Here is an 18555-nt window from a genome sequence, read left to right on the forward strand (position 1 = left end):
TTATTCCACTACCAAACTACTTACAGCTCTATGAATGTACCAATGCTATTTCAGGCCTCTTAAGTTTCTCAGTTTTTTTGTTTTTTTTTTTTTTTGGCCTAGAATATCACATCCTTGTTTCCCTTTAACCCTCAAACCAATCCCATACACCCAATCATTATAGGGAACTCCAGCTATTCTTTAAAACTCAACTTACCACTCCTTTTTCAATGCTAAATCTGTGTTTATGTCTCTGTTGCTGACATACTTCCCTGCATGTAGCTATTTGTTTAGTTATTTGTCTCCCTCTTCAACACACGGTGAGGACTTCTCTGGTGGCTCAGATGGCAAAAGAAAACATTCGCAATGCAGGAGACCCAGGTTCCATCTCTGGGTCAGGAAGATCCCCTGGAGAAGCGAATGGCAGCCGACTCCAGTATTCTGGCCTGGAGAATTCCATGACAGAGGAGCCTCGTGGGCTAAAGTTCATGGGGTCACAAAGAGTTCAATATGACTGACTAACACTTTCAGTTTCATTTTCAACAGATGGTGAGTAGCTTAAGAGTGAGGACAATGTTCAGCAAAATGCTTAACAGAAATTAGGTCCTCAATATAAATGAAATAACATCTCTAAAACTCTTTGAAGATTGACAAGTATTACGGAATGACTCTTTATAGAAATCTAAGACATTATTATTTTTATATTATATCCTACTGTCAACACGTATTCTTTTCTAAAGTGACTCAGTTCAGTTCAGTTCAGTTGCTCAGTCGTGTCTGAATCTTTGCGACCCCACGGACCGCAGCATGCCAGGCCTCCCTGTTCATCTCCAACTCCTGGAGCTTGCTCAAACTCATGTCCATTGAGTCAGTGATGCCATCCAAACATCTCATCCTCTATCATCCCCTTCTCCTCCTGCCTTCAATCTTTCCAGCATCAAGGTCTTTTCCAATGAGTCAGTTCTTTGCATCAGGTTGCCAAAGGACTGGAGTTTCAGCTTTAGTCCTTTTCTGTCCTTCCAGTGAATATTCAGGACTGATATCCTTTAGGATGGACTGGTTGGATCTCCTTGCAGTCCAAGGGACTCTCAACAGTCTCCTCCAACACCACAGTTCAAAAGCATCAATTCTTCTGCACTCAGCTTTCTTTATAGTCCAAGTCTCACATCCATACATGACTACTGGAAAAACCATAGCTTTCACTAGACAGAACTTTGTCAGCAAAGCAATGACTCTGCTTTTTAATATGCTGTCGAGATTGGTCATTGCTTTTCTTCCAAGGAGCAAGCATCTTTTAATTTCACACAATGCAAATATTTACAAGAAATCTATACTACCACATAGTGTAAGTATTATCATATCTGCTGATGCATTAATGCCTAAAACCATATTCAAAATCTGGTCCTACACTGCCGACCAGGGCCCCGGCAAGGATACCTTAAGTAATGTTTACAAGTATCCTTTCATTTAATTATCATGAAAACCTTACAGATAGGTCCTATTATTATCTCCATTTTACAAATGAGAAAACAGAAGCATGGAAAGATTAAATCAAGGAGTTGGAAGTAGCAAATCATCTCCTGGCAATTCAGATCTAGAGTATATTCTTTTCATATTCTTCTCATATCAATGATACAGTTAATAAAAAATCTTTTAAAAGTAAAAATACTGTTTTCATTTTTCCTTCTTCAGCTTTATTAACAGAATAATTGTGTCTATGCTGAATACAAAAACAAGTATGGCTTTCAGATTCCTGTGATGGATTTATGAACATATTTTGAAATCTAAGTGTTAGTCACTCAGTCGTGTCTGACTGTTTGTGACCCCGTGGACTATAGCCCGCCAGGCTCCTCTGTCCATGGGATTCTCCAGGCAAGAATACTGAAGTGGGTTACCATTTCCTTCTCCAGGGAAAATTTAAGGAACACAGAAATGTTCCTTACATTTCCTACCTGAAATGTTCCTTATCTACCTGAAATGTTCCTTATCTACCTGAAATGTTCACTGGCAACTAGTAATTTCTAAGCCACATCTTTAAAAACACTGACTTAAAAACTTCAAACTAGTATAGCCGCTATGGAGAACAGTGTGGAGATTTCTTAAAAAACTGGAATTAGAACTGCCATATGACCCAGCAATCCCACTTCTGGGCATACACACCGAGGAAACCAGATCTGAAAGAGACACATGCACCCCAATGTTCATCGCAGCACTGTTTATAATAGCCAGGACATGGAAGCAACCTAGATGCCCATCAGCAGACAAATGGATAAGAAAGCTGTGGTACATATACACCATGGAATATTACTCAGCCATTAAAAAGAATTCATTTGAATCAGTTCTAATGGGATGGATGAAACTGGAGCCCATTATACAGAGTGAAGTAAGCCAGAAATATAAAGACCAATACAGTATACTAACGCATATATATGGAACTTAGAAAGATGGTAATGATAACCCTATATGCAAAACAGAAAAAGAGACACAGATGTACAGAACAGAATTTTGGACTCTGTGGGAGAGGGCGAGGGTGGGATGTTTCAAGAGAACAACATCGAAACATGTATATTATCTAGGGTGAAACAGATCACCAGCCCAGGCTGGATGCATGAGACAAGTGCTTGGGCCTGGTGCACTGGGAAGACCCAGAGGAATTGGGTAGAGAGGGAGGTGGGAGGGGGGATCGGGATGGGGAATACATGTAAATCCATGGCTGATTCATGTCAATGTATGACAAAAACCACTACAATATTGTAAAGTAATTAGCCTCCAACTAATAAAAATAAATGGAAAAATAAATAAATAAAATAAACAATAAATACAACTAAAAAAAAACCAAAACTTAACCTTCCTTCAATTCAGCATTTTAGGAAAAACTATCAAATAAATTTAAAATAATTCTATGTGATCACTGTGTTTTACATGCTTATCTACAGTACGATGACACTGTTGAATCTCTGCACAATGAGTATGTAAAATGTTCCCCAAAACTGTAATATTCATGTAGATTTTACTTAAGGATGTTATGTGTGCTTAGTCATTCAGTCATGTCCGACTCTTTGTGACCCCATGGACTATAGCCCACCAGGCTCCTCTGTCCATGGGAATTCTCCAGTGAAGAATACTGGAGTGGGCTGCCATGTCCTCCTTCAGGGGACCTTCCCAACTCAGGGATCGAACCCAGGTCTCCTGCACTGCAGGTGGATTATTTACCATCTAAGACACCAGTGAAGCCCTTACTTAAGGACACCAGAATAATTTAGAAGGTATAAATATGAACATTAGAAATGTTATATTGCTTCCTCAGAAGTTATTAAGTTTGCTTAATAACTTCCCTCTTACTAATATAGTTTTGAAGAACATAAAAACTCATTTGCAAGACTTTGTGAAATAGGTTACCTGCAAACGGAACAGAACTTTTCTGTTTCTTTCTATTTCTGATGTTTGTGATTGCTGTTGCTTTGCAACTTGTTCTACAGCATCGGTTAATGAAGATGTGTCTTGTTTAGCCAGAGCTAGATAAAAAGAATAAAGTACATAATTAAAATCTAAACGCAAAAATTCTAAGAAACTTATGTTTCATCACACAAAATCATGAAAATTGTGATGCTTTCTCATTAATAAACTAAATTTAGGGTTGATATTCTTCCCTTTCTGACTATAAACAAAACTAAAATCAAAGGCCATAATAATAGACAATTAAAAGTCACCTACTGCAACACTACACCTGTTCCTTTATGAAACATTATAAATATTTTGATTGTCCTAAAATTTTTTATCCAGACCATCTGCACATATACTATAATTATAGTGCTACCATAACAACTATTTCTCAATTACAGTTGATGAATTTTCATTATAGGCCTGCATTTTCAGGTTGTTATGCCTTTTTTAAACACTCTAGAAGCCTCCTCCTGGCAGCTTTCCTCTATTCTAATTTGCTACTAATTTTAACCCAATTTTCCTATCACACTACTTTTTCTGTTACTCCTCATCTTTCAGCTCTGTATTTATGAAAAGTGCTTCATTACCTTCTTTGGGAACTCCTTGACTCTTCCTTTCGTTTTCTGACATTCTTGTGTCTCTTTCCACCTTTTCAGTTCACCTTTTCTCATACAAAATAATCAGTGCTGATAATATGTCACTTTTCTTTCTTTTTTCATCTGCTATGTATTAGCGATCCTGAAAGTAAATTAACTGTCAAATGTCACAGGGATGGCAATGACATTCATCATCAGTTCCAAGAATTAAAATACAATGATTGAGTGAGAGATTGGGGAAGAAAGCAGAACTCTCTGTGGATCTTGCTTGTCCTGCTTTTTAACTGTTATGACCCTGAGAAGTTTCTTAATTTATGTGATCATCAATGTCCTCATCTGTAAAACTTCATAGGGCTAGTGTAATAATGAATGTGGTCTTCCCCAGGTGGCGCTAGTGGTAAAGAATTCACCTGCCAATGCAGGAACCACAAGAGACGGAGGTTCCTAGAGACTCAGGAACATGGGTTCTCAGACAGGGGTTGGGAAGATCCCTTGGAGTAGTAAATGGCAACCCACTCCAGTATTCTTGTTTGGAAAATTTCCTGGTCAGAAGAGCCTGGTGGCCTACTGTCCATGGGGCCACAATGAATTGGACATGACTGATCACACAATAATGAATGTATGTAACATACTCAGCACAATATCTGACATATATTTTAAGTAAATAATTATTATGGATTAGTAGCTGGTACCTCCGGTACCATTGTGAAGTGTATTCTAGAACTACAACCAGACTCTGTGAAAAACAGTAACAAGATGGATTAGCAACTTCTGCCATGGGCACAGGATGCAGGGAATACGGCACTCCTGTCCAGTGCCAGCCAGGGCAAGTCTTACACAGGTTTAAAATCGCCACCCTCCTCTATGCTTAGGAGAAACTGATGAAATGAAGGGGAGATATTCTTCTATCTTGAAAGGTGAAAAGAGTTCTTTCCTCTACCAGTGCATGAATGCAATGAATGAATGATGAGTTGGCAGAATTAAAGACATTACCAGTTTTTGGAAAAAGCGTATCTGATTTTGCTTGTCCATTCCTGTACAGAAGAAATCACACAATTCTGCATGATTAATAAAAGGAATGTAATGTTTCTGCTTAACATTTGAACATATGGATTTTTCTTTTTAGATGACATCTTTTTAAAAAAATCTTAGTTGATTTTTTATAGAACTTGTGAATCTTTCCAAATCATACTAAAGTCATGATAAACTTTGCCAGCCAAAAGAAGTAAAATATTATCATAACAGTAAGGCAAGTATATAAGGAAGCTTCCACAAGGAAATCTGCAAAATCACTAAATATCTTTCCTAAAGATTGGTTAAATATTGATACAGAGTACTTGTATACTAGTTACAAGTGTTTTTAAAAAACAACATTCTTAAAGATTGCAATCTGATAAAAACAACAACAAAGTTAAATTGCTTCCTAAGTCAGGAAACTCAAATCTATCCAGAAATATCTTATCAAGCTAAAGAAGTCCTGAGAGGAATACTCAACTGTGTCCTAATTACCTCTGAGAATCTATGATTCTTTCCTGTTATTCACATGACTTCCTTTCTTCAAACCTCACCTCTGATCTGCCTCTCCAGGAAGTCTTCCCTGATACTGAGTCCATTCACTCTGTTCATGCCATTACTCTATGTCTTTTCTACCCCCAGATCAATGCCAATGAATCCAAACTCTCTAGATCTTTTGTAGCTTTCATGGTTACAGATGTTATTCTTAGTGTTACCTATGTTGAAAATGCATACACCATTTACAGTTAGTTCTTTCAATTGATTATAAACAACTAAATAGTGCCTTAGGGTTTTTGTCCCAGACACTGTTCTAAATGTTTTAGATTAAAAAAAAAAAAAAAAAGAACATTATATAGTGCTGATTCTGTGCCATGTGTGGGAACTCTATAAATATTCAATTTATAAATATTAACTCATTCAGCCCTATGAGGTAGATACTACTAGGTCTTGGGATAAGACAGGGCTAATCTTGAACCAAGGTTGAGCAACTGCTAGTTTATTAGGTAAATTCTTTCCAACCTGAGACTCAGATTCCCTATCGATAATAGTAGCAGCCTCATTAGATTACTGTGAGGATGAAGTGAAATAATGATTGTATTTAGCAAATTTCTGCCTCTCAACTATTTCTATTCCTATTACTGAATTTACATTATTTTATACTGTATTTCCTTATTAGACTATAAGCTCCAGGAAGGCAAATACAGTGTCTTATTCATTTTCATATTCTCTACAAAGTATTTGATGAAGAAACCAAAAAAAAAAAAAATTAGATTTTTACAGTAAAAATAAAGTAATTGGTACCTTTTGATTTCTACTCTTAAAGCAGCATACACTGAAGAACTATTCGGTGATATTTCTTTAAACAAGCTATTCATGAAAGGATATCTGGTTTAAAATTGAGAAAGTAATCCTTTTTGTCGGATCTTCCTAAAATGGACAAAAAATAAAAATGAAAATAAACCACTGCCATCTACTGATAATTCCTTATAATTGCATAAATCAATGAAAACAAGAGTTTAGAGATTAGACAATATCAGTTATTCTTTCATTCAAGCTACATATATATACAAAACATTGTGGGAAATATAAATATGAATTAAGTGACTCTGATTTAAAAAATAAAAATCTTATAATATGTACGTATTTGATAACAAATATTACATGTAAAAAATCATTTAGGAAAAACACTTTCAACTAAATAACTAGCTTTACAGAAAACAATGCAGTGGAAATACTATAATAAACCACATGTCCTATATTGACTGTTGTTTAGTCATTAAGTCATATCTGACTCTTTGAAACCCCATGCACTGCAGCATGCCAGGCTTCCCTGTCCTTCACTATCTCCCAGAGTTTGCTCAAATTCACATCCATTGAGTCGGTGATGCCACCTTACCATCTCATCCTCTTCCTCCCTCTTCTCCTTTTGCCTTCAAATATTAACTATAGCCAACATTTATTAATTACCTGTAAGTATTTTCACATAGTGGGGTCATTCCTGGTGACCCAGTGGTAAAGAATCCATGGGTTTGATTCCTGGGTTGGGAAGATCCCCTGGAGGAAGAAACGGCAACCTGCTCCATTCTTGCCTGGGAAATTCCATGGATGGAGGAGCCTGGCAGGCTCCAGTCCATGGGGTTGCAAAGAGTCAGACATGACTGAGTGACTAAGCAACAACTTTCACATAGATTATCTGGTTTTATCCTTCAGAGCAGTCCTACAGTCTAGATATTATTTTTACGTATATTTTGAAAATGAGGAAACTAAAATTTGGAGAAATTAGGAAATTTGCTAAAGGTCATACATCCAAGTAGGAAGGATGAAATCTGAAGCAATTAGGATCCAAATTAACATTTATTAGGTATTTATTATGTACTTAGACATTGTAATAAACAACATTTGTGCACTATCTTATTTGAATTCAAGAGGCAAGTGCCTATAATTGGCCCTTGGGAGGAGATTTTTAAAAGGCCATGTTTCCAGCTTTTGGAAATTCATCATCCGTACCTCCCTCTAAGTTAATGAGCAAAATAAAGCAAGGCTGTCAAATCCTTCCCCCCACCCTCCCAGCCCCAGGATTTTGAGAGCTTCCGGCTTAAAAGAATTAAGAGGCAACCATCCATGTGCACCTATGTCACATAAACATCATTTTTCATCCATAATGGAAAAAACTGCTATGTGGACCTGCCAGGTAGTTTTAATTAAGTTTACAATTTCCTCCCACCTCTTTTAGAACAAATATTTCATGAGAAAACAAGGAGAGAAAAATTGTGTAGACAATTTTCAAACGGGTATGAAATTCCCTTTGTTTTTGTTTGTTTTTGTTTTCCAAGTGGGAGGGGAAGTTTAACATCTCAAGTTGTCTTCGACTGGGGAAGCTAAAAAACTAACCTGGGGAAAGATAAAGTTTTCCTGAAACTGAGACTTAAAAAAACATGATGGAATCAGTTCTGGATGGCTCAATTCCAACAAAAAACTAAAAAGGCATCATGGGAAAAATATAACATACTGCACATATTAGTAAGAGTCAATAATACACAATCCAGGTAAAAAAGACTATTTCTACTGCGTGTTTTCAAGAGAAGCTATAACATCAGAGTCATCCCAAAAGAATAAATTAATTGAATCATTAAAATTAAAAAATTATTATAATATCATACCTATCATATGGCAGAGTCTTAGAATCTGCTGAAACTAGGGATTATTCTCTTCTCTGGCTAGGCAATGAGATTAAAATTTCAGGTTGCTGAAAATAGAAAGTAACCAGAGGATTGGTACTGTTCCTTAACTTCCTTTCAGAGAGAATGTAGAGAATATTTATATATTATTCATTGTTTATAGCTTTAAGTCAAAGGTGGGATTTCTGTGAATGTGAGTTTGATGTATGAAGCAGGGCACCGAAAGCCAGTGCTCTGTGATAACCTGGAGGAACAGGGTGGAGAGGGAGGTGGGAGGGGGCTTCAGCATGGAGAAGTCCTATGGATTCATACTGATATATGGCAAAAACCACAATACTGTAAAGTAATTATCCTCCAATTAAAATACAGAAATAAATATTTTTTAAAAAAGACTTCTGCCTCCATAATTACAAGAGAACACATTTTGTTGTTTTAAGCCATCCAGTTTTGGTCATTTGTTATGGAAACTAACGTTTTTCACAAGGAAATTTGCATGTTTTATGTCCATTTCTGGAAGGACTCATAAACTCTAGTGTAAATGGCTTAAAGACAACTGTTACCAGTTTTAAAATCATCAAGATAAGGAGTTACATGGTGATGTAACAATTCCTGGTGATTTTCCCAACGGTTCCCCTTAACAGCCAGGCACTCTCTCTGTCCCCTAAAGACTAAGTCTCTATGGGTGAAGTAGATGCAAAGTCAAATAATGAAAATGTAGAGATACAGTGTGTGTTTTCTTAGTCTACCTACACTTAACCTCTCACCAATTAACTTATTCTATTTCCTTTTAAATCATAAGCTGCAAATCCCCACATCACGCTGAACGTGCATGCTGAATGCTGAAGGGTTAGAAAGCCACTCTCCAATGAGTCTGCCCACTTCTGCTCCTACCAGTGAAAATTGTACATGTGACAATGTCACTTGTGTTTGTTCTCAAACCTGTTTATGCCAGTTGAACCTGTCACTGTGCTTTCACAATTGAATTAAATATTAAGTAAACCAATGTAATAAAATAGGCCAAGATGGCGGAGGAGTAGGACGGGGAGACCACTTTCTCTCCTACAAATTCATCAAAAGAATAACTGAACGCAGAGCAAACTTCGCAAAACAACTTCGGATCGCTAGCTGAGGTGATCAGGCGCCCAGAAAAGCAGCCCATTGTCTTCGAAAGGAGGTAGGACAAAATATAAAAGATAAAAAGTGAGACAAAAGAGCTAAGGACGGAGATCCATCCCGGGAGCTCTTAGGCGGCATTGCTTGGGGTAGGGTCCGGGCCCGAGTGCCCTGAGGACAATCGGAGGGAACTTCTGTGAGTTGCCAACTTGAACTGTGGGAGACCAAAAGAGACAGAGTAAATTAACCGGCCCGAACACACTGCCGGCCGTTCGCAGAACAAAGAGACCGAGAGGGTCCAGAGAGGAGCTCGCAGGCTGCGGACCGGCCCAGCCCCGCCGGAGGCAGGAGGCAGGGGGGAGGGGAAGGTCGCGGCGAGACACAGGGCGCAGGCAGCCCACCGGCGCGGGCGGGGACTGGGGCTGGGGACGCGGAGGGCGGAAGGCGCGCGCGCCCGACTGGCGCCAGCGGAAACTGAGACTGGGTCCGCGGAAGGGAGTGGGCGGGCCGCACCTGGGGAGAGTGCGCCCACCAAGCCCCTGGCTGCCTGGACCGCTCTGACGGGGAAGGCACAGAGAGCAGGCGCAGCTTTTCCTTCTGCGCTTTTGTGGAACACCCGAGGGCTGGAACCTCGCGCAGCGCGGGGCGCGCTCCATATAGAACAGCCGGGAGCCTGAGCAGCACACACGGAGAAAGCAGCGTCAGCCCCTCCCGGCAGCCCCAGCCCATCCCCACGGCTCAAGCCCGTCCCCTTAGCGCCAGCCACTCCCGGCAGCGCAAGCCCCTCCCTGCTCCGCAGAGCGACGGAACTAGCTACCTGAGTAAGAGTCCACCTCCGCCGGCCTGTGTCAGGGCGGAAATGAGGCTCTGAAGAGACCGGCAAACAGAAGCCAAATAAACAAAGGGAACCGCTTCAGAAGGGACTGGTGCAACAGATTAAAATCCCTCTAGGAAACACTGACTACACCGGAGGGGCCTGTAGATATCGAGAAGCGTAAGCTGGAACGAGGAGCTATCTGAAACTGAGCCGAACCCACACTGACCGCAACAGCTCCAGAGAAACTCCTAGATATAATTTTACTTTTTTCTCTTTTTTTTTTCTTTTTTTCTTTCTTCTCTTTTATTTTCCTTTAAAATCCCCTATTACTCCCCCATTACTCCTTAACTTTCATTTCCACAGACTTTTACGATTTTTTTAATTAGGGGGAAAAAAAAATTTTTTTTTTCTTTTTTCTTTCTTTTTTTTCTTTTTCTTTTCTTTTTTTTCTTTCCTTTTTCTCTTCTATTTTCTATTTTTCTTTTTCTCTTATTTCTTTTAAAGTCCTCTAGTACTCCTCTACTACTCCTTAATTTTCATTTTCAATACACTATAACCTTACAAAAAAAAAAAGAGAAGCCCTATTTTTTTTTTTTTTTTTTTAGAAGCCCTATTTTTAAACCGAAGATTATTCTCTCCCAATCTTGACTCTCTGTTTTCTACCTCAGAACACCTCTGTTTCCTCCTTTCCCCTTCTCTTCCCAATCCAATTCTGTGAATCCTTGTAGGTGACTGGGCTACGGAGAACACTCTGGGAACAGACAGCTGCGTAGATCTATCTCTCTCCTCTTGAGTCCCCCTTTTTCTCCTCCTGTTCATCTCTATCTCCCTCCTCCCTCTCCTCTTCTTCATGTAACTCTGTGAACCTCTCTGGGTGTCCCTAACGGGGGAGAATCTTTTAGCCATTAACCTAGAAGTTTTCTTATCAGGGCTGTATAGTTGGAGAAGTCCTGAGACTACAGGAAGAAGAAAACTGAAATCCAGAGGCAGGAGACTTAAGCCCAAAACCTGAGAACACCAGAAAACTCCTGACTACATGGAACTTTAAGTAATAAGTGACCGTCCAAAAGCCTCCATACCTACACTGAAACCAACCACCACCCAAGAGCCAATAAGTTTTAGAGCAAGACATACCATGCAAATTCTCCAGCAACGCAGGAACATAGCCCTGAACATCAACATACAGGCTGCCCAAGGACACACCTAACACATAGACCCATCTCAAAACTCATTACTGGGCACTCCATTGCTCTCCAAAGAAAAGAAATCAAGTTCCACGCACCAGAACACTGACGCAAGCTCCCCTAACCAGGAAATCTTGACAAGCCAATCGTCTAACCCCACCCACTGGGTTAATCCTCCACAATAAAAAGGAACCACAGACCTCCAGAATACAGAAAGCCCACTCCAGATACAGCAATCTAAACAAGATGAAAAGGCAAAGAAATACCCAACAGGTAAAGGAACATGAAAAATGCCCACCAAGTCAAACAAAAGAGGAGGAGATAGGGAATCTACCTGAAAAAGAATTTAGAATAATGATAATAAAAATGATCCAAAATCTTGAAAACAAAATGGAGTTACAGATAAATAGCCTGGAGACAAAGATTGAAAAGATTCAAGAACTGTTTAATAAAGACCTAGAAGAAATAAAAAAGAGTCAATTAAAAATGAATAATGCAATGAATGAGATCAAAAACACTTTGGAGGGAACCAAGAGTAGAATAACGGAGGCAGAAGATAGGATAAGTGAGGTAGAAGATAAAATGGTGGAAAGAAATGAAGCAGAGAGGAAAAAAGAAAAAAGGATCAAAAGAAATGAGGACAACCTCAGGGACCTCTGGGACACTGTGAAACGCCCCAACATTCGAATCATAGGAGTTCCAGAAGAAGAAGACAAAAAGAAAGGCCATGAGAAAATACTCGAGGAGATAATAGCTGAAAACTTCCCTAAAATGGGGAAGGAAATAGCCACCCAAATCCAAGAAACCCAGAGAGTCCCAAACAGGATAAACCCAAGGCGAAACACCCCAAGACACATATTAATCAAATTAACAAAGATCAAACACAAAGAACAAATATTAAAAGCAGCAAGGGAAAAACAACAAATAACACACAAAGGGATTCCCATAAGGATAACAGCTGATCTATCAATAGAAACCCTCCAGGCCAGAAGGGAATGGCAGGACGTACTGAAAGTAATGAAAGAGAATAACCTACAACCTAGATTACTGTATCCAGCAAGGATCTCATTCAGATATGAAGGAGAATTCAAAAGCTTTACAGATAAGCAAAAGCTGAGAGAATTCAGCACCACCAAACCAGCTCTTCAACAAATGCTAAAGGATCTTCTCTAGACAGGAAATACAGAAAGGTTGTATAAACGTGAACCCAAAACAACAAAGTAAATGGCAACGGGACCACACCTATCAATAATTACCCTAAATGTAAATGGGTTGAATGCCCCAACCAAAAGACAAAGATTGGCTGAATGGATACAAAAACAAGACCCCTATATATGCTGTCTACAAGAGACCCACCTCAAAACAAGAGACACATACAGACTAAAAGTGAAGGGCTGGAAAAAAATATTTCATGCAAACGAAGACCAAAAGAAAGCAGGAGTCGCAATACTCATATCAGATAAAATAGACTTTCAAATAAAGGATGTGAAAAGAGACAAAGAAGGACACTACATAATGATCAAAGGATCAATCAAAGAAGAAGATATAACAATTATAAATATATATGCACCCAACATAGGAGCACCGCAATATGTACGGCAAACGCTAACGAGTATGAAAGAGGAAATTAATAGTAACACAATAATAGTGGGAGACTTTAATACCCCACTCACAACTATGGATAGATCAACTAAACAGAAAATTAACAAGGAAACACAAACCTTAAATGACACAATGGACCAGCTAGACCTAATTGATATCTATAGGACATTTCACCCCAAAACAATCAACTTCACCTTTTTCTCAAGTGCACACGGAACCTTCTCCAGAATAGGTCACATCCTGGGCCATAAATCTGGTCTTGGAAAATTCAAAAAAATTGAAATCATTCCAGTCATCTTTTCTGACCACAGTGCAGTAAGATTAGATCTCAATTACAGGAAAAAAATTGTTAAAACTTCAAACATATGGAGGCTAAATAACACGCTTCTGAATAACCAACAAATCATAGAAGAAATCAAAAAACAAATCAAAATATGTATAGAAATGAATGAAAATGAAAACACAAGAACCCAAAACCTATGGGACACTGTAAAAGCAGTGCTAAGGGGAAGGTTCATAGCATTACAGGCTTACATCAAGAAACAAGAAAAAAACCAAATAAATAACCTAACTCTACACCTAAAGCAATTAGAGAAGGAAGAAATGAAGAACCCCAGAGTTAGCAGAAGGAAAGAAATCTTAAAAATCAGGGCAGAAATAAATGCAAAAGAAACTAAAGAGACCATAGCAAAAATCAACAAAGCTAAAAGCTGGTTTTTTGAAAAAATAAACAAAATTGACAAACCATTAGCAAGACTCATTAAGAAACAAAGAGAGAAAAACCAAATTAACAAAATTAGAAATGAAAATGGAGAGATCACAACAGACAACACTGAAATACAAAGGATCATAAGAGACTACTACCAGCAGCTCTATGCCAATAAAATGGACAACTTGGATGAAATGGACAAATTCTTAGAAAAGTATAACTTTCCAAAACTGAACCAGGAAGAAATAGAAGATCTTAACAGACCCATCACAAGCAAGGAAATCGAAACTGTCATCAAAAATCTTCCAGCAAACAAAAGCCCAGGACCAGATGGCTTCACAGCCGAATTCTACCAAAAATTTAGAGAAGAGCTAACACCTATCTTACTCAAACTCTTCCAGAAAATTGCAGATGAAGGTAAGCTTCCAAACTCATTCTATGAGGCCACCATCACCCTAATTCCAAAACCAGACAAAGATGCCACAAAAAAAGAAAACTACAGGCCAATATCACTGATGAACATAGATGCAAAAATCCTTAACAAAATTCTAGCAAACAGAATCCAACAACATATTAAAAAAAATCATACACCATGACCAAGTGGGCTTTATCCCAGGAATGCAAGGATTCTTTAATATCCACAAATCAATCAATGTAATACACCACATTAACAAATTGAAAGATAAAAACCATATGATTATCTCAATAGATGCAGAGAAAGCCTTTGACAAAATTCAACACTCATTTATGATTAAAACTCTCCAAAAAGCAGGAATAGAAGGAACATACCTCAACATAATAAAAGCTATATATGACAAACCCACAGCAAGCATCACCCTCAATGGTGAAAAATTGAAGGCATTTCCCCTGAAATCAGGAACAAGACAAGGGTGCCCACTCTCACCACTACTATTCAACATAGTGTTGGAAGTTCTGGCCACAGCAATCAGAGCAGAAAAAGAAGTAAAAGGAATCCAGATAGGAAAAGAAGAAGTAAAACTCTCACTGTTTGCAGATGACATGATCCTCTACATAGAAAACCCTAAAGACTCTACCAGAAAATTACTAGAGCTAATCAACGAATATAGTAAAGTTGCAGGATATAAAATTAACACACAGAAATCCCTTGCATTCCTATATACTAACAATGAAAAAACAGAAAGAGAAATTAAGGAAACAATACCATTCACCATTGCAACAAAAAGAATAAAATACTTAGGAGTATATCTACCTAAAGAAACAAAGGACCTATACATAGAAAACTATAAAACACTGATGAAAGAAATCAAAGAGGACACAAACAGATGGAGGAACATACCGTGTTCATGGATTGGAAGAATCAATATTGTCAAAATGGCTATTCTACCCAAAGCAGTCTATAGATTCAATGCAATCCCTATCAAGCTACCAACGGTATTTTTCACAGAACTAGACCAAAGAATTTCACAATTTGTATGGAAATACAAAAAACCTCGAATAGCCAAAATAATCTTGAGAAAGAAGAATGGAACTGGAGGAATCAACCTGCCTGACTTCAGACTCTACTACAAAGCCACAGTCATCAAGACAGTATGGTACTGGCACAAAGACAGAAATATAGATCAATGGAACAGAATAGAAAGCCCAGAGATAAATCCACGAACCTATGGACACCTTATCTTTGACAAAGGAGGCAAGGATATACAATGGAAAAAAGACAACCTCTTTAAGAAGTGGTGCTGGGAAAACTGGTCAACCACTTGTAAAAGAATGAAACTAGAACACTTTCTAACACCATACACAAAAATAAACTCAAAATGGATTAAAGATCTAAATGTAAGACCAGAAACTATAAAACTCCTAGAGGAGAACATAGGCAAAACACTCTCCGACATAAATCACAGCAAGATCCTCTATGACCCACCTCCCAGAATATTGGAAATAAAAGCAAAACTAAACAAATGGGACCTAATGAAACTTAAAAGCTTTTGCACTACAAAGGAAACTCTAAGTAAGGTGAAAAGACAGCCCTCAGATTGGGAGAAAATAATAGCAAATGAAGAAACGGACAAAGGATTAATCTCAAAAATATACAAGCAACTCCTGTAGCTCAACTCCAGAAAAATAAATGACCCAATCAAAAAATGGGCCAAAGAACTAAACAGACATTTCTCCAAAGAAGCCATACAGATGGCTAACAAACACATGAAAAGATGCTCAACATCACTCATTATTAGAGAAATGCAAATCAAAACCACAATGAGGTACCATGACACGCCAGTCAGGATGGCTGCTATCCAAAAGTCTACAAGCAATAAATGCTGGAGAGGGTGTGGAGAAAAGGGAACCCTCTTACACTGTTGGTGGGAATGCAAACTAGTACAGCCGCTATGGAAAACAGTGTGGAGATTTCTTAAAAAACTGGAAATAGAACTGCCATATGACCCAGCAATACCACTCCTGGGCATACACACTGAGGAAACCAGATCTGAAAGAGACACGTGCACCCCAATGTTCATCGCAGCACTGTTTATAATAGCCAGGACATGGAAGCAACCTAGATGCCCATCAGCAGATGAATGGATAAGGAAGATGTGGTACATATACACCATGGAATATTACTCAGCCATTAAAAAGAATTCATTTGAACCAGTCCTAATGAGATGGATGAAGCTAGAGCCCATTATACAGAGTGAAGTAAGCCAGAAAGATAAAGAACATTACAGCATACTAACACATATATATGGAATTTAGAAAGGTGATAATGATAACCCTATATGCAAAACAGAAAAAGAGACACAGAAATACAGAACAGACTTTTGAACTTTGTGGGAGAATGTGAGGGTGGGATATTTCAAAAGAACAGCATGTATACTATCTATGGTGAAACAGATCACCAGCCCAGGTGGGATGCATGAGACAAGTGCTCCGGCCTGGTGCACTGGGAAGACCCAGAGGAATCGGATGGAGAGGGAGGTGGGAGGGGGGATCGGGATTGGGAATACATGTAAATCCATGGCTGATTCATATCAATGTATGACAAAACCCACTGGAAAAAAAAAATAATAATAAAGAAAAAAAAAAGAAAAAAAAAAAAACCAATGTAATAGTGTGGGAAAAAAAGTTTGGTATTTTTTTTTTTCTTCCCAATTATTTTTATTAGTTGGAGGCTAATTACTTTACAATATTGTAGTGGTTTTTGCCATACATTGACATGAATCAGCCATGGATTTACATGTGTTCCCCATCCGGAATCCCCCTCCCACCTCCCTCCCCATCCCATCCCTCTGGGTCATCCCAGTGCACCAGCCCTGAGCACTTGTCTCATGCATCCAACCTGGACTGGTGATCTGTTTCACACTTGATAATATACATGTTTCGATGCTGTTCTCTCAGATCATCCCACCCTCGCCTTCACCCATAGAGTCCAAAAGTCTGTTCTATACATCTGTGTCTCTTTTTCTGTCTTGCATATAGGGTTATTGTTACCATCTTTGTAAATTCCATATATATGCGTTAGTATACTGTATTGGTGTTTATCTTTCTGGGAAAGTTTGTTCTTTAAAAGATACATTTATATTTTTCAAGACCCTATTAAGGTAAGTTGTTTGAATGCGCGATAACTATAAAAAGATTATGAAGAAGTAATTTGCACTCAGATAGCTTCACAAGTGTCTCTTGCATGCATGGTAAGTCGCATCAGTTGTGTCCAACTCCTTGTGATCCTATGGACTGTAGCCCGCCAGACTCCTTTGTTCATGGGATTCTGCAGGCAAGAATACTGGAGTGGGCTGCCATTCCTTTTTCCAGGGGATCTTCCTGGCCCAAGGATTCATAGAACCTATATCTCTCCTGCATTGGCAGGTAGGTTTTCTACCGCTAGCACCACCTGGGAAGCCTCATTTTCCCCTTAAAAGAATGACATTTTGAGAAAGCTTAGGTGATAGTTAGGAAGTGTACTTTATCATAGTACTATGACGCAGAACTCTAATCTGGAGGCCATGTACAAAGGAAAGGCTGTGGCAAAAGGGTGTGCCACTCAACAGACTAGCAAACAAGCACGTAGTTGTTTCAGGTTAATAAAAGAAACTTTAAGGTATTATGGTATACATTTTATACTTTTTCATGACTGGTTTAACTTTCCTTTGAAACAGTTTTATTTAGATATAATTTACATACTACCATGTTCGTATTTATGAAGTATATAATTTAATGTTTAATAGACTTTTTCAACGTATTGCTTGGTTATGGATCCAGATTGCATCTATGTATGAGCTTCTCCTGTAAAAACAAAATGCTAAAAGAAGTAGTTGATTGTGCTTGGTGAGGGGATGGGGCTTCAAGGAAGGTTATATTTGAGCTTGGAGGGTCTTGAACAAGTAGCTGTTTTTAAAAAAAAGTATATATAGAGAACAGTGTTCTAAGTAGAAGAAACAGTTTATGTAAAGGACGAAATCATATGAAGGAACAGCCTTTAGTTTCAGTAGTTTGGTAATAGGGAAGTCATTTTTTCAAATCTAATTATGCATCTGAATCATCTGTAGAGATTAAAGCAAAACAAAAAGCAAAGCAAAACAGGCTGAGACTTGACTCCCTGAGTTTCTGATTCAAATGTGTATCTGGAGGTGGTAGAGAGGGGTGGTCCCTGCATTTCTGCTTTTTAAAGTTCTACTTGTAGTTCTGATGTGCAGCCAGCATTGAGAGCCACTGGAGTCGGGGAATGGGGTTGAGATGAGTGTCAGATCAGGCCAAAGTCCAGGACCAGACAGTGAAAGGAAATGGTTTGTAAATACAATATAATGACAAACTTTCTCTTCCCTGATGGCTTCTCTATTTTAAAATATTTCTTTTTTAACTTGTTTACTGTTGCATGACAGGAAATAAATGCTCATCATCTATAAAAACAGACATAAATGTTTTAACCCAGTGTTGTAACTAA

The 18555-nt window shown here is 38.5% G+C and overlaps 1 protein-coding gene across 1 annotated transcript in view; it reads right to left on the reverse strand.

Annotated features, from left to right (window-relative positions):
• The window catches only part of CCDC122 (coiled-coil domain containing 122), a 28654-nt gene extending 21618 nt beyond the window's left edge, over positions 1 to 7036 (reverse strand). The window contains exons 1-4 of the mRNA XM_043892300.1: positions 7002 to 7036; positions 6336 to 6461; positions 4011 to 4161; positions 3379 to 3494 (exon numbers count right to left, since the gene is read on the reverse strand). Coding sequence (XP_043748235.1) covers positions 3379 to 3494; positions 4011 to 4053 — 159 coding nt within the window. The 5' untranslated portion in view covers positions 4054 to 4161; positions 6336 to 6461; positions 7002 to 7036. The remainder of the gene's footprint in view (positions 1 to 3378; positions 3495 to 4010; positions 4162 to 6335; positions 6462 to 7001) is intronic.
• Between the last annotated feature and the right edge of the window lie 11519 nt (positions 7037 to 18555).

This window comes from Cervus elaphus, chromosome 30, assembly GCF_910594005.1.
Source record: "Cervus elaphus chromosome 30, mCerEla1.1, whole genome shotgun sequence".
NCBI classification, from domain to species: domain Eukaryota; kingdom Metazoa; phylum Chordata; class Mammalia; order Artiodactyla; family Cervidae; genus Cervus; species Cervus elaphus.